Below are 15,741 nucleotides of genomic sequence, written 5' to 3'. Positions count from 1 at the left end.
TTCTTGTTGATCTTCTGGGGGAGGGGCCTGTTGTAGTGATTCTCAAGTGTCTTTGCCCCAGGCGGAATTACACCGCCCTTACCCGGGGCCGGGGTGAGTAATCCGCTCAGGTTTGCTTTCAGGAGCTTTTGTTCCCTGAGCGCTTTCCGTAGAGTTCCAGAGGACGGGAATACAAATGGCGGCCTCCTGGTCTCCGGCCCGGAGGAGCCGAGAGCCCAGGGCCCCACTCCTCAGTGCGCCCTCAGAGAACCGCGCCCAGTTACTCCCGTCTGCCTGACCTCCGGCCGCGCTCCGAGCTCACCGAGCCTGCGACCGGTTCAAGGTAACACGGAGCTGCGAGCTTACTGTCAGCTCTGTCTCTGCAGCCGGCTTTCCCGTTCCAATACCCGCAAGCTCTGCGACACTCAGACACCCCCGATCCTTCTGTGACCCTGCGGGACCTGAGGCCACGCTGACCCCGCGTGGGCTTCGCCCCGGTTTAGCCTCTGGAGCGATGTCCCTCAGCGGAACAGACTTTCAAAAGTCCTGATTTTGTGCGCGGTTGCTCCGCCGCTTGCCGGGAGCCGGCCCCTCCCCCCGGGGTCTATCTTCCCGTCGCTTTGGATTCACTTCTCCGCCGGTCCTACCTTTCAGAAAGTGGTTGTTTTTCTGTTTCCAGAATTGCTGTTCTTCTTCTCTTCGATCTGCCGATGGATTTTCAGGTGTTTGCAATCTTTAGATAAGCTATCTAGCTGATCTCCGGCTAGCTGAAGCAGTCTCAGCTTGCTACTTCTCCGCCATCTTGACTCCTCCCCCTCTTTTTCTGGATCCTCAGTTTTATCCATTGATCTGTATAACTGCCTCTATGACATCACACCATTCTGATTATAATAGCTTTGTAATAAGTTTTGAAGTTGAGAAGTGTACATCCTCAGTTTTGTTCTTCTTTTTCAAGATTGTTTTGGCTCTTCTGATCCCCTTTTAATTCTATATGGATTTTAGGATTGGATTATGAAATTCTGCAAAACAGACAGCTGGGATTTTGACAGGGATTGCGGTAAATGTGTAGGTCAGATTGGGGAGTGTTGCCATCTGAACAGTATTAAGTCTTCCAATTCATGAGCATGGGATGTCTTTCCATCTATTTAGATCTTTAATTCCTTCTAACAATGGTTTATCATTTTCATTATACATGTCTTGCGCTTCCTTGGTTACATTTAGTCTTAAGTATTTTATTGTTTTCGATGCTATTATATAACTGTATATAAAAGTACAAAATGCTTTAGATGCAGTTGAATTTCAATTCAACCCCTTACTGTGTGATCTTTGGCAAGCCTCTTCATTTCTCTGCCTCTTAACGAGTTTCTCTTCTATAAAATGGAGATAGTACTCTGTACCTCACAGGTTTTTTTTTTTAAATTTTTTATTTTTTATAATCATATATTTTTTATATACATATATTTTTATCCCCAGGTCTGTGAATCACCAGGTTTACACACTTCACAGCACTCACCAAATCACATACCCTCCCCAATGTCCATAATCCCACCCCCTTCTCCCCAACCCCCTCCCCCCGGCAACCCTCAGTTTGTTTTGTGAGATTAAGAGTCACTTATGGTTTGTCTCCCTCCCAATCCCATCTTGTTTCATTTATTCTTCTACCCACTTAAGCCTCCATGTTGCATCACCACTTCCTCATATCAGGGAGATCATATGATAGTTGTCTTTCTCTGCTTGACTTATTTCGCTAAGCATGATACGCTCTAGTTCCATCCACGTTGTTGCAAATGGCAAGATTTCATTTCTTTTGATGGCTGCATAGTATTCCATTGTGTATATATACCACATCTTCTTGATCCATTCATCTGTTGATTGTACCTCACAGTTTTGAGAGCAAAAGTAAGTGAAATAATGTGAATAACATGGCCTGGCACAGCTTCTGGCCTGTAAGCTTTCTCCGTCCTACTCCCTTTATGTTATAAAACCTAAGACAATAAAGACATTTACTTCATAAAAGTACTTTGAGCCACTGTGGGAAATTTCTCCACAGCCTTCTGTATAGTGGCTGCCCTGTGGAGTCAGAAGGACTGTGCTCAAAATCAAGCCTCCTCAAGGAGATAGTAGGGAGAGTCTGCCATTCCTTGAGGCAGATATTTCTGTTGTTTCTGTGCTAAAGAAGAAAAGACATTAACACTGGCTAACTGTGACCTTCGTGTTCATAACCTCATTTATTCAGTGTAGACATGTGAGGTATGTTTCAGTATTTTCCCACATTTCCAGTGAGGAGATGGAGACTCTGAGGGGTAAAGTGACCAGTCAAGGTCACACATCATGAAGTAGCTGCTGGGACCCGAACCTGCAGTGTCTGACTCAGGCCCAGGGCCTCTGACTTTGCCTGTGAGGGCTTCTCATCTTTTTTGATCCCCACATACAAGTGCACTACTGAATTCAGCTATAGACTGATGCGTATAGAAACTGCTGTGAAAGGGGTGACAGCCTCGGGCATGGGCAGCTACTAGTAGTTTCCATAACCTTTTATGATCTCAGAAATTGCTTAGAGAATTATCAGTGAGCCAGGGGTGAAAGTAATGGTGGAAGTACTGATTAGAAGGAGGCCCAAGGCCAGGGACCAGATGTTCAGGCTCTTCATGGCAGAGACATAGGCCAGGGCCCCAGTCATGTCACCTGCCACCTTCGCTCCCTAGGCTTCACAGACTAGGCGAATGCAAGGAATCCCAGACTGTGTTGAGCGGGGACTGGGTGATGTGATCCGACATGGAGGTCTTGCTGTGGGTGTTGATCGTGGGGATCGCCAGAGGAGCCAAGCCCTGGGGCACCCCAAGTGCAGCCCCTTCGTGCTCCTCCTTGAGCATCTCTTATGCTGGGAGCTATGCTGGTGTGGATGGCCAGAGAAGCAGCACTGGGAATTCTGGTTCATGGTGCAAGACAGAGCAATTGTTTCGGGCTTCAGTCTTAATATCATCACACCGAGGGAAGGGAGCATACCACTCAAAGCCCCACCAGACCTCAAAGAGTTCGCTTTTGATTGGTGGAAGGTCCTCCTTCATGCCAGGCATCTGGGAGGAAAACAGAGTCCAGGACAGAGCTTTTCAACCTAGGGTCATCAATAGAGGATATTCTGCAGATCTAGGTACAATGTTAGCAAAATAGCTTTATTTCCCTTTACCTCTTGATGAAATTTAACACTTGCTTTAATTTAAAATGTAGACCAAAACCCATAGTAGTGTTAATGATACTTGTGGCTTTATCACCAGTAAAAAATTGCAAAGATTTTCATATTATATTACAGTTGTTTCTGACATGAAATATTGCTTATATTTCTGACTACTTCAAGGATATGGTAGTGACTGGACCTGCTTCTATATTCTGTTATTTAATGCAGTGATAAAGGATCACATATCTACCTGCATTCTAATTCTTTGTTTAAAATATCAATGACTATAATTGATAAAATGGATTTCCTTTTAACTCATTATGCTTTATTTTCCCTAAAGGGGTCCATAGCATCTATCAGACCATCAAAGTATCTACTCCCCCATCTAACAGGATAAATGCAAAACAAGATCTCAGAGAGCCCACTGACCTAGTGTCAGAGAGGTGGCCATTATTTTTCCAGTGGAGTGTAGACCAGAGGTTAAACCCATGTTGTTCTATTCTCTTTTCCCAGCAGAGGTCCGGCCTAGTGGGAGACCCATCAATACTGCCCGGGAGCCACCACTCACCCAGGCTTCCGGTAGGTATGGTCCAGATCTTCCAGATGAACAAGAAACTGGTGTTGATTCCTTTACCTAGTCACCCAGAAACATGCATATGACTTTCCGAGTACTCAGTGAAAGGGTGTGAAAACTGTCTACAGAGCCAAACAGATTCCCCCACCCACTACCCTCCCCTGACAAACTTCAGGAGGAAGTGAGCCTGAAGGAAACAGAAACCTCATCCAGAAGAGGCCAAAGCCTTCCAGAAACACAACCAGAGCTCTGAGCTCTGGAACCATTGATTACCACAAACCACTCCCCCACCACCTCAACACAGGACTGGCCCATATGTAGTCAGATACAGAGATCCAAGTCCTGCCCAGGGAACTTCCTGGAAATGGTTCCTTTTTTAACACAGGTATTGTTTCTTTCAAAGGGCGATGTCCAGAACTGGACACATAACTATAGGTGTGGCCCGACTAATGAAAAATTATTATAGACTATCGTATCTTTTTTTTTTTTTTGGTCTGGCTTATTTTATTGAACAGAATATTTTCAAAGTTCATCCACATTGTACCATGTATCAATACACAATTTTTCTTTTTTTATTATTATTTTTTTTTAGTGTTCCAAGATTCATTGTTTATGCACCACACCCAGTGCTCCATGCAATATGTGCCCTCCTTAATACCCAACACCAGGCTCACTCATCCCCCCACCTCCACTTCCCGCCAAAACCCTCAGTTTGTTTCCTGGAGTCCCCAGTCTCTCATGGTTCATCTCCCCCTCCGATTTCTCCCAATTCACTTTTCCTTTCCTTCTCCTAAAGTCCTCCATGTTATTCCTTATGCTCCACAAGTAAGTGAAACCATATGATAATTGACTTTCTCTGCTTGACTTATTTCACTCAGCATAATCTCCTCCAGTCCCATCCACATTGATACAAAAGTTGGGTATTCATCCTTTCTGATGGAGGCGTAATACTCCATTGTATATATGGACCATATCTTCTTTATCCATTCGTCTGCTGAAGGGCATCTTGGCTCTTTCCACAGTTTGGCAATTGTGGCCATTGCTGCTATTAGGGTACAGATGACCCTTCTTTTCACTACATCTGTATCTTTGGGGTAAATACCCAGTATTTACCAGTAGTGTAATTTTAGGGTCATAGGGTAGCTCTATTTTTAATTTTTTGAGGAATCTCCACACTGTTTTCCAAAGTGGCTTCACCAACTTGCATCCCCACCAACAGTATAAGAGGGTTCCCCTTTTTCCACATCCTCTCCAATACCTGTTGTGTACTGTCTTGTTGATTTGGGCCATTCTAACTAGTGTAAGTTAGTATCTCAATGTGGGTTTTATTTGAATTCCCCTGATGGCTAATGATGAACATTTTTTCATGTGTCTGTTAGCCATTTGTATGTCTTCTTTGGAGAAGTTAGAGTATGACATACTTTTTTGAATTTTATACTTTTACTTACCACATTAGCATGTGTGTTATATAAGAAGGAAACCAGAGTTGGCATCATACTCTGCTCAAGTTCCATTCTGGATCACAAGAGGACCAGAGCACTCCACCAACCTCTCCCCTGTTAGGCTTTGGAGAAAACAATCTCAGTGAGTGAACTGGGATCAGCCACCAGGTGGCCTCAGTCTCTCTCACATCTGTTTCTCAATTCCTCCAGTTCCTGGGGATGTTTTTGCCAAGAACTCCCTATGGAAAGGGGCCTATGAGTACCAGGGGAAGAAGCAGCCAGCCATGCTCAGAGTGACTGGCTTCCAGGTTGTCAACAGCAAGGTCAACGCTACCATGATTGACCACAGTGGTGTGGAGGTGCACTTGGCTGGTAAGGAGTAGGCCATCCCTGTAAAATCCTTGCTTTTACAGGGGTGGGCGGTAGGGGTGGTGGGTAGGGGGGGCACACATTCTCTACAAGGACAAGTCTACTGTCATTGCATCCTCATGTCCTGGGGGGACTAGTCTGATGGGCAGGAGAAGGAGAAACTGTCTGTTCATCTTTGTCAGCATGACAAAATCACCAGGGACTAAAAGGAAATAGTTAGATGACAAACATTAATAACTTGAAGAGGACTCTTAAGAGAAAAGAGACCAAAATCTCTGAAACTGAACCAAAAATAGGGACAGAGAATTCCCAGAAAACAAAATACAGTCAATAAATGAAAGAAAAAATATTTTTAAGTAGTAATAAAAAAAAACCCTAAAAGTAAACAGAAAATGTCATTTTCCACTTATCCAACTAAGATTTTTTTTTTTAAGTGGTAAACATTAGTGCTGGTCAAGGTCCAATAAAGACACTGATACAGTTTGTGTTAAGATCTTTGAAAATTACCGAACCTGTTAATTATTTTTCTAAGAATTTTTATCATAAAACATAGCTATGGAGAGAGTCAAATATTCCTAAATAAAGGATGTTCACATTAAAGGGCTATCTGTATTACATAAAAACCACAAAGAGAAAATTGTCCAAAAATAACAAACTGGACATTTACTTGTAATACATCTGATAGATAAAATAGTGTGCCAATTTGGGGGCAAATGGACCTACCCTGGCACGTTTATAATGTGACTCCAGTTTTTTTAAAAAAATTTTTAAAGACTTTATTTATTTATTTGACACACAGAGATCACAAGTAGGCAGAGAGGCAGGCAGGGAGAGAGGAAGGGAAGCAGGCTCCCTGCTGAGCAGAGAGCCGGATGCGGGGCTCGATCCCAGGACCTTGGGATCATGACCTGAGCCGAAGGCAGAGGCTTTAACCCTCTGAACCACCCAGCGTTGACCTTGCTGTTGCATTCGTGTGAGCGTGTGCACACATACCACTGCACACATACCCCATGACTCCAGTTTTTAAAGGAAAAATTGTATTCATAAGAAAGAAAACACGGGGGCACCTGGGTAGTCAGTTAAGTGTCTGCCTTCCGCTCAGGTCAAGATCCCACTGGCACCCTGCTCTGCGGTGCGTCTGCTTCTCCCTCTCCCTCTGCAGCATCTCCCACATGTGCACTCTCTCTTGCTCTCTCCCTCTCATATAAATAAAATCTTAAAAAAAGAAAGAAAATTGGAAATAATCCCACCAAAAGGTTAACAGGGAATATTTCTTAGTGATACCAGAAATGATCTGTTTTTTCTCCCTGCATCTCTGCATTTTCCACAATTTCTTTGATTTTCAATCTTTTTATAATCAGAAAAACTAAATCTCTCAGAAAAACATTTCTGGAAAAGATGGACAGGTAAAGGAATGCATGAGTTAATGGATGTGGACATTAACACACAGCCCACACACAATCATAGCCACGCATTCGTGTGAGCGTGTGCACACATACCACTGAACAGTCGGGTTCACTCATTTGCTGGAAGGCTGAGTCGTGAAGACATTCACAGAAGACCACATACTTGCCTCATGCAATCCTGCACGCATGAAATCGGAAGGCATATTCCTGCATTCACGGACACATTAACATGCAAAATCATATTCACTTTATTCTGACATGTGCATGTGTTAGTAGGGTCACAAACCCAGGTCAGCAATCCAGTTGTCGATAACACACATGCGCACACTCTGTGTGCCCTCACGATCAGCCCAAACAAACTCACAGGCAACACTATACTTACCTCCTGGCGGTTGTGCATGCCACGTTTACATCAACATCAACACGTGAAATCCCATGTACACGCAGATTTGAACTTGGGTGTTTTTCCAGATCTTTCCTGTACTCTCTGAATTTCCTTTTCCCAGGAATTTACAAGAAAGAAGATTTCCATCTCCTGCTCCAGGTTTACCAGATTACAGGGCCTGTGGAAATCTTTGTGAACAAGTTCAAAGATGATCACTGGGCTTTAGATGGGCATGTAAGTGCTGCAGAATCTCAGTCCTGGACCTTCCCATCCCCTTGCTCCATCCCTGAGTCCCAGATCACTGGCGGGGAATCGAGGAGAGAGATGGAGAAGCGTAGGATCAACATGGAAACTTGGGAGGGTGTTTTGGGGGCCAGGACTGGAATCAAGGGAGTCCTCATCTGCTAGTGAAATAGATAAAGGAAAAGATAGGAGGCCAGGAGCCTGAGTGTCCAGAGGGCCAACACATCTGAGTGATATGGAGTAGGGTCTGGTGTTTGAGCCGAAAGCAAGGAACGGAACAGCAGTGTAAGAGTGAATTCAAGCAAGCAGGAAGTAATGGTGTGGTGCTGGGGTATGGGAGAACGTCCCAGATGACTACTTCAAATAGCCACTCACAATGGAGGATGTGGGTTCCAGACGACTTAGCACAGCTGTGAGACCAGAACATGGGGAGGAGATGTGGCTTTCTTGCCTTCCCTTGCAGGAAAGCCTTGCTGCATTCTAGGGCATTCTTAAGGCAGAAGGCAGATCTACAATGATGTACTCTTCCAGTATCTTCCAATCTCATATGGGGGGGAGATGGATTTCAGCATCATGTCACATGTCACACCTGTGGCTCCCAGTCTCGGATTGTTGATGCTGGACATGGAAGGGTAGGAAGGAAGGAGAGGTTGTGGGGCCAGAGTAGCAGAGAGCTGAGAAGTCAGGGTGCATCTGCAGGGACAAGACAGATGAGCCGAGAAGACTCAGATCCCCAGCTACCTTCTGAAATTAGTAGCTATTGGAACTGTGATGAACCATCCAAAGTTCGTTAAGTCTGTCAGGTATGCTTTAAACATGGCTCAGTGGTTCCAGGGGCTCTTGGCAGTCATTTTCATCACAGTGATAACGGCAGGCAGTTCTCTGGGCCCAGAAGTGGTCTAAGTGCCTTCTGTGTGTGAATGGGCGCAGGCCTCGCCGCCACCCCGTGCACAGGCACCGTTGTTACTCCTGCCTGACAAATGAGAGGCCCACATGGATTAAGTGATGGGACCAGTAGCTGAGGAAGCCTCTTCCTACCTCCTACAAACCCACCCCACCTCCATACTGCAGTCCCGGCGACACCAGAGTCTGACAGTGCATGCCAAGAGGACATGTAGCTCGGCCTGATGTGCCCCCATCTCACAGCCTCTGCTCTCACCTTTGCAGGTCTCCTCAGAGTCCCCCGGAGGCACGTTCATCTACCAAGGCTCAGTCAAGGGCCAAGGCTTTGGGCAGTTCGGCTTTCAAAGACTTGGTAACTAGCATCTGCCCCAGGAAGGGAAACACTTGTATCCTGGGTTGGGGTTGGGGGAGGAGTTAGGTAGAAGAGCGAAGTTCAACAGCCAAATCCAGGGGTTCTTAACCATTTGGGGGTCGTGGCCGCCCTTGAGATTCTGATAAATACTGTGGAGTATGTCCCTGGAAACAAGCACATACGCATAATAGCCTCAACCTTTGCCACACAGTCTCCTGGCCAGGCCTGGAGTTGAGAGCCCCAGCTTAAGGGACACTAGGTCTCAAATACAGCCCCCAGCAACACCAGCCAGCCAGCCCTTGGGCACCACCCAGACACCCGGAAGCATGCAGATGTGGGGTTCTCTGGGGTGCCTTTACTCACAGTGGCTTCCCTCCCCTCGCAGTCTGGAAAGCTGGTTCTCCCCTGGCATCTTTACCCAGTCTGCTACCGTCATTGACATTTCGTCTCCTTCTTTCAGAGATTCCCCTGACCCAGAGCCTCAGACCCTAGTGGGGAGGGGGGGAGAGGGGGGCTGGTTTCTCCGAGGTGGTGGGAGGGGAGACAGGAGGCAGCCATGGGCGCTCAAGAGCCAGCTTTATGTACCCAGGTGCTGACACCACCATGCCCACAGGCCCTGCCTGCACTTCCTCGCAGCTCGGACCTTCCGGAAGCTTCTCCTTGTCTTAGCAGAAATCCGCTTCCCTGTCATTCCCACTCTCCTCCACTAGGGGAGCTCTTAGCTCGCCCTTGTGAGGAGCAAGGAGTGAGATCTCTTCCCTAGAGCAGCCCTTCAAGTTCCTGCAGACAGTTCCCCTGCCCCTCAGCCTGACACCCCAGCGAGAACTCAGAAGCTGGAGTTCTCCTTCTGGCTTCCCAACTGACTCCCTGTCCCCCGGGTCACAACTGTCCCCTCTTGGAGCCTCCACCCCGGGAGGGGGGCCACTTCGCATTCGTCCCTGTGCCCCTCGGAACACCCCCAGCCTTGTGCCAGGAGGGCTGCAGCAGAGGGGGGAGACCCACCCGAGGTGGCTCCCACCTCTTCCTCCATACCACCCACGCAGGCCCACCCCACCACCCCCCGGCCTGTTCTGTATTTTGGCTTTCTGGTAAGGTCTCACCCAACAAGAGGCTTCTGTGGCCAAAATAAGTTTCAAAACTTGTGAAGGCAGCACCCTTTGAGGATTTTATCTTGTGACGTGGTTTTAGGTTCTCCCACGGACTGGCCTCCCTGGGACGGAACACGGTCCTCTGCGTGTTAACTGACCAGCATGTGTGGGGCATCTTCTGCTGGACAGGCAGCGTGTGCCGGGAGGCAGCCGGCGTGTCTGGGCCACAGGGGATGACCTCCCTACCCACTGCCACCTCCCTACCCACTGCCACACTGGCCCTGGGGGCTGTCCCCTCACATATCTGTGCCTCTGTGACGTAAGCTTTCTACTCTGCAACTTTGCAGACCTCAGGCTGCTGGAGTCCGACCCCGAGTCCATTGGCCGCCACTTTGCTTCCAACAGCAGTTCGGTGGCAGCCGCAATCCTGGTGCCTTTCATCGCGCTCATCATCGCGGGCTTCGTTCTGTATCTGTACAAGCACAGGTACCTGAGGGAGGGTGGGGCCCCCAGCCCACAGCCTTCCTGGGGCCTTCTGCATGGAGGACGCAACCTCCCATGGCCCCGCTCAACCCCCTTCAGACCCTGACTTTGTCTCTCTGTCTGTCTTGGTTCACTCACTCTCTCATTCCCAGGAGAAGACCCAAAGTTCCGTTCAATGGCTATGCTGGCCATGAGAACACAAACGTTCGGGCCACCTTCGAGAACCCGATGTACGACCGCAACATCCAGCCCACAGACATCATGGCCACTGAGGCGGAGTTCACAGTCAGCACAGTGTGTACCGCGGTATAGCCTCCAGGCCTGGCTGCCACCGCCACCGCCACCGAGAGCCCCGCCTCCGGCAGCCGGTGAGGAGAGTGTGGGTGGCAGACACACATGTGCACAGGGACACCCTCGCCTACCAACCTGAGGGTGAGGGGTGGGGGAGCAGGGCCGAGTACCCATAGGGCTGTGTGCCAGATGCCAGGCTGGGGACAGCCCCCCCTGTAAGGCGTCTCCTGCTGTTGTCCCCATTCATGGGAAAACTGAGGTATAGGAAAAGGAATGAACCTGACCAAGATCACACAGCTGGTAAGTAGCAGGGGTGGAATCTAGTCCCAGTCCCAGGCAGGCTGACTCCAGAGGCGGTGCTCTTCTTAGCCTTTGGGCATGGCAAAATACCCGAGTAGAACATGCCAGCCAGGGCTCGCTGGAGAGAGGTGCCTGTGTGGATACACAAAACATGCATCACATAGACACACGATACACACATAGACATCTCCACACAGACGTCTGCATACCTACATCCACACAGAAGGATGTGTGCAAATGTGCATATACCCATCCATAGATGGACACATATGTGTATGTATGTATTGTATGTATACATAGAGACAGGCGTGGGGGTAGAGATTTTGTTTAAGGAATTGGTTCACATGATTGTGGGGCTAGAAAGTCTTTAGCCCACAAGGCAGGCCTGCAAGTTAGATATTCCATCAGGGGTTGATTTTTTCTGGATCCAAAGGCCATCTGGAGGCAGAATTCCTTTCTCTTCAGGGACCTCAATCTTTTATCCATTCAACTGATTGGATGAGGCCCACCTCTATGGGGAGGATAATCTGCTTTACTCAAAATCTACTGACTTAAGTGTTAACACCCCTAAAAAATTCCTTCACAACAACATCTAGACCTGTGTTTGACCAAAAAACTAGTGTTTGACCAAAGCCTTGTTGAGTTGACATGTTGAATTAGCCATCACCTAGAGCATAATGGATGGTTGACACAACCCCTGCCTGTTTCCAGTTCTCCCTGCCCTTCTTTGAGTCCAGTTTCTCCTCTAAATTATTTCCCTGGCTTAAATCTGAGCTTAAAGTTGTAGGCATTAAGATAAATTATACGTAAAGAGATAAAAATTATTTTCAGAATATACAAAGGCAACCACTGAACACAAATAATTAACTTACTGAGTTTTCCTACATCCTTTGACACCCATCTGAAACAAACATTTAAAGAAGGAGAAATTATTCCAGAATTCCATACTTAGTTCAGAGGTTTCCATCTTTATGAGCCCTCTGTACTTTTTCCTACTCAGAACTCCTACAAATAGAAAGCAAAAAGGAAAAATGATAATCCCTTCTGATGACATAAATCAGGCTTTACGGGTGATCCATAATGACTCTGAACCTGGAGTTCCTGAGTTACTGAACAGTGTAAGAGAGAAATCAGAATGTCCCCTGATCTGTGTAAACCCCCCTCCCCAGCCCCCGCTCCCCATCTCAGGCTCCAGTGGGTCCCCACACCTGTGCACAATGTAGCAGCTCCAGGTCACATGTCGCTGGTGGCTCCAAATCTAAGTAGCTCCCAGTGTCGTCCCTCATCAGGGCTCTGGAATATTCCAACCATGCCTCAGCTCCCCAGCGCGGCTTTTCTGTAGAAGGGCCCACCGTGCTCTGCCTAGAGCAGGAGCAAAGCGAAAACACAGAGTAAGTGTTTCTTGGCTCCGTGAGGGCATGTGTGAAGAACCACCTGAACACACACACACGTTTAAAATGAATAATAAGGTGATGAATTCAAATGAGGCCTAACAAGAACAGCTGAACCCGAAGTAGGAAAATCATGGAGACCTGTGGGGTCAGGGAGTCAGGGGGCAGGTCCATGGTATGGCTCTCATGGGCCTTTTCCTCCATTAAAAAAAATAATAATAACATTAAACATGCTGGTTGACAACTGTGTTGTTATAAAGATGATTCTAATCCAGTCTGGACACATTACTGTATGCCCATTATTATTGTATTCATATTTTTTCCTCCTGATTTTGAAAGAAATTAAAATTAAACCATTTTCCTGCACCCCTGAAAGCATGGTGGCCCCTGAGCCCTGGGTCTCTTGTGCCTAATGCGGAAGTCGATACTGCCAAGGAAAAAAAAGAATATTGGGAGAATGTGTGTCTTGCGGTGTATGTTCCCCACTACACCCTGTCCTCAGCTCGGGAAGATCAGAGATCGAGTCTGCTGATTTACTTCTTTCCCCTTTATCCCTTTTTGCTTTGTCTCTTTTCTGTCACTTGCTTCTGCTCCCTGTCCCACCCTTCCCTGCCTCTCCTGTCTACAATCTGGGGTGTGATCTGGCTGTCCCCCACTCTCCAGGGGACAGGCAGTCACCCCCTGAGCACAGTGCCCGGTGCCCATCTTCGTCTGTCTCTCTGCCTGTGTCTGCTACTGCTGGACTCGGGCCCTCGCCCCGCCACCATCTGCACCCGCCACCCCGGAGCAGACTCCCACTGGGCCCCGACAGGGGGGCTGCAGACGGATGAAGGAAGCTTACGGATTTAAAATAGCGAAGCGGCCTGTGGGCGTGCCCGTGTGTGTCCAGGCCTGAGCGCACACGAACACGCACTCCTGTCCTTCATTTGGGTCCTATGGAAGAGAACACAGAAGCTTAAGAAAGAGAAACGTGTATGAAAGATACCCCATGTCCTGCTCCCCACAAACATGGAGAAGAGGTCCAGGGGGGACGCTCCGTCCACACCGAAACCAACACACCCTGCCTGCCCCGTGTGTGAGGACCCAGTCACGGTGTTAGCCGGTGGCCAGCATGCAGAAACCAGCTGTCTGCCCATGGACGTTCTCCTCGGCAGCGTGACAGCAAGGGGGACCCCAAGGGCAGAAAAACATCTGAAGAAGTACATTAGAAAGTAGCTTATTTTTTCCAACAGAATTTTATTGAGTTCTAATCCCAGTGAGTTTAAAAGTCAGTTTGGATCCAGGGCAGCAGTGGGAACGAAGGGTGAGTTGGGGGAGGGATGGCAGGAATCTGGCCTTGATTCCAAGGTCAAGTCGGCTGTCGACTGACAAGGAGAAAAGAAGGAAGTCAGTGGCCTGGATGGAGGCAGCCAAGTCTGCAGACGTCTGGAAGGGGCCGGCCGGTACAGGAGAGCAAGCCAAGCCCCATGTCCAAAAATGTAACTGCTGCCACGTGTCGAGTTTCTTCTCTGTGCCTGACACTTTCGGTGTATCATTTCTAGACCTTACAACACCCAAAATATAGGATTATTATTCTTGTCTTAGAAATGAGAAAACAGAAGCCTGGAAAGGTTGAAGAGACATAAGCCACTCAGTAAGCAGACGGTCAGGATGCCAGCCCAGGTGGGTCTGACTCCAAAGTCCACGACCCCAGCCGCGGGATGCCCAGGTCTAACAGGGCATCAGATACAGGGGGAGTAGGTACATCTCCGTGGCAGAACTGTGGCCAGGGCTGGTGGGCCAGGGAGGGGACCTGTGTGTCCTTGCTGGGCTCTCTTCCCTCCAGCTGGGCAGCATCAGGGAAAGGAACCGGAACCCAGGCCTCCTGGAGCCAGTGCTGGCCCCTGGCCCCCCAAAGCCCCTCGCTGCAGCAGACAGAGGACCTGAGCGCTCCTGAACCAAAAGAATGCACAGAATGAAAGTCACCTGCTCTCCAGTTGCTTGCAAGTAGGCTCGATTCATTTTGAGTTCCATCGTGCTTGGGTCATTACTGAATTCCATATACATATCGTTGGGACATTAACAAGTTTAGGGATCAAACGGTGGCATTTAGAGCCATTTTCTCTGTCCTTGGGAAGGCCCCCCTGGGCTTAAGCACCTGTGCACGTGTGACATGCTGGCCTAAGATAGTCATATCACATAAGTGAAATAACGAATAGAAACGTAAGGGAGTGGAGTGGCAGGGACACCCGGTTCTTAAGCAAACGAAGTGATCTGCCAGATGTTAAGAGGGGCTAGAGTACAGTGACAGGTGGTCAGTTTCCAGCAGATGGGACTGGGACCGCCAGTGGCAGGAGCCCACGGCCGCCCACCTCTGCTCTGGGTCACCGCATCCCTGGGTTTGGCGGGAGAGGACCCACCCAGACACGCACACACTCACATGTGCATCTCTTTTTCCCTGGAAACAAATGCAGGAAGCTCTCTGGCTGCTTCCCTCCCCCATCCTTTGCTCCTCTCAGACCACACAGTGGACTCCTCCTGCAGCCCTGCCTCCGTCGCCTCCCCTGTGTCCCCTTGTGGGGTCCCAGGAGACACCCAAGGAGCCTATGCCGGTGGGGCGCCCAGTCTGCCATGCATCACCTGTGCCCACCTCTGGCATTTCCACACCACCTCCAGAGGCTTGGAAGGAACCGGGGCAAACTAGGCCTTTCACTCTCCGTCCACACCATATACCCACCGTCATCCCATGAGGGGAAAAAAAAAAGTAAAACAAAAACAAAAAAAATCTTTTGTACAGAGATATATTTTTATTATACAAAGTTTGTACAGTACCAAAAAAATAAAAGAAAAAAAGGTGTAAATTTTTTTTTTCATTATTGTAGGTAAACGGTAGTGGAAGCCTTTTTGTAAATGTAATAAAATGTATAAATATGGTTTTCAGAAAACATCAAGTACTGTAAATATGTAATCTACACACCTTCTTGGCTTGTCTGCAGTATATACATTTAATTTATCTGTCTCTGTATATGAGGCTTCCCCTGGGGTCCTGCATTATGGTACTTTCCTGAATTTGAAAGCAATTTTAAATTTTTTGAATTCAAATAAAATATAAATTTTTGCATTGGTTTCTTACATTTTAATGGCCTTTTTCATGGCTAAGGGCAAATGTTTCTTGGGGATGGGGAGGAGAGACATATTTGGGGCCAGAAGCCGAGAGTGGAAATGTGGAAATCTGCCATAGACAAAAATTAACACAAAATGGAGTATATAGCTCATGTTGACTGAGCCACCCAGGCGCCCCTCAAAACTTAATTTTAAAACAGTCAAAGGGGGCACCTGGGTGGCTCAGTTGGTTAGGCAACTGCCTTCAGCTCAGGTAAT

At 48.0% G+C, this 15,741-nt stretch overlaps 1 protein-coding gene across 1 annotated transcript in view; it reads left to right on the top strand.

The window, feature by feature from the left end:
• CSMD2 (CUB and Sushi multiple domains 2) overlaps nucleotides 1-15,486 on the top strand; it is a 616,179-nt gene extending 600,693 nt beyond the window's left edge. Inside the window, exons 65-71 of the mRNA XM_059136925.1 lie at nucleotides 3,671-3,733; nucleotides 5,381-5,542; nucleotides 7,452-7,564; nucleotides 8,741-8,828; nucleotides 10,264-10,402; nucleotides 10,552-10,767; nucleotides 13,045-15,486. Of these exons, the coding sequence (XP_058992908.1) occupies nucleotides 3,671-3,733; nucleotides 5,381-5,542; nucleotides 7,452-7,564; nucleotides 8,741-8,828; nucleotides 10,264-10,402; nucleotides 10,552-10,711 (725 nt within the window). The 3' untranslated portion in view covers nucleotides 10,712-10,767; nucleotides 13,045-15,486. The remainder of the gene's footprint in view (nucleotides 1-3,670; nucleotides 3,734-5,380; nucleotides 5,543-7,451; nucleotides 7,565-8,740; nucleotides 8,829-10,263; nucleotides 10,403-10,551; nucleotides 10,768-13,044) is intronic.
• The last annotated feature ends 255 nt before the right edge of the window (nucleotides 15,487-15,741 follow it).

The sequence above is a fragment of the Mustela lutreola genome, chromosome 10, assembly GCF_030435805.1.
Source record: "Mustela lutreola isolate mMusLut2 chromosome 10, mMusLut2.pri, whole genome shotgun sequence".
Classification (NCBI taxonomy): domain Eukaryota; kingdom Metazoa; phylum Chordata; class Mammalia; order Carnivora; family Mustelidae; genus Mustela; species Mustela lutreola.
Note: the sequence above shows the minus strand (reverse complement) of the source record. Positions and strands in the feature narration are given on the sequence as shown.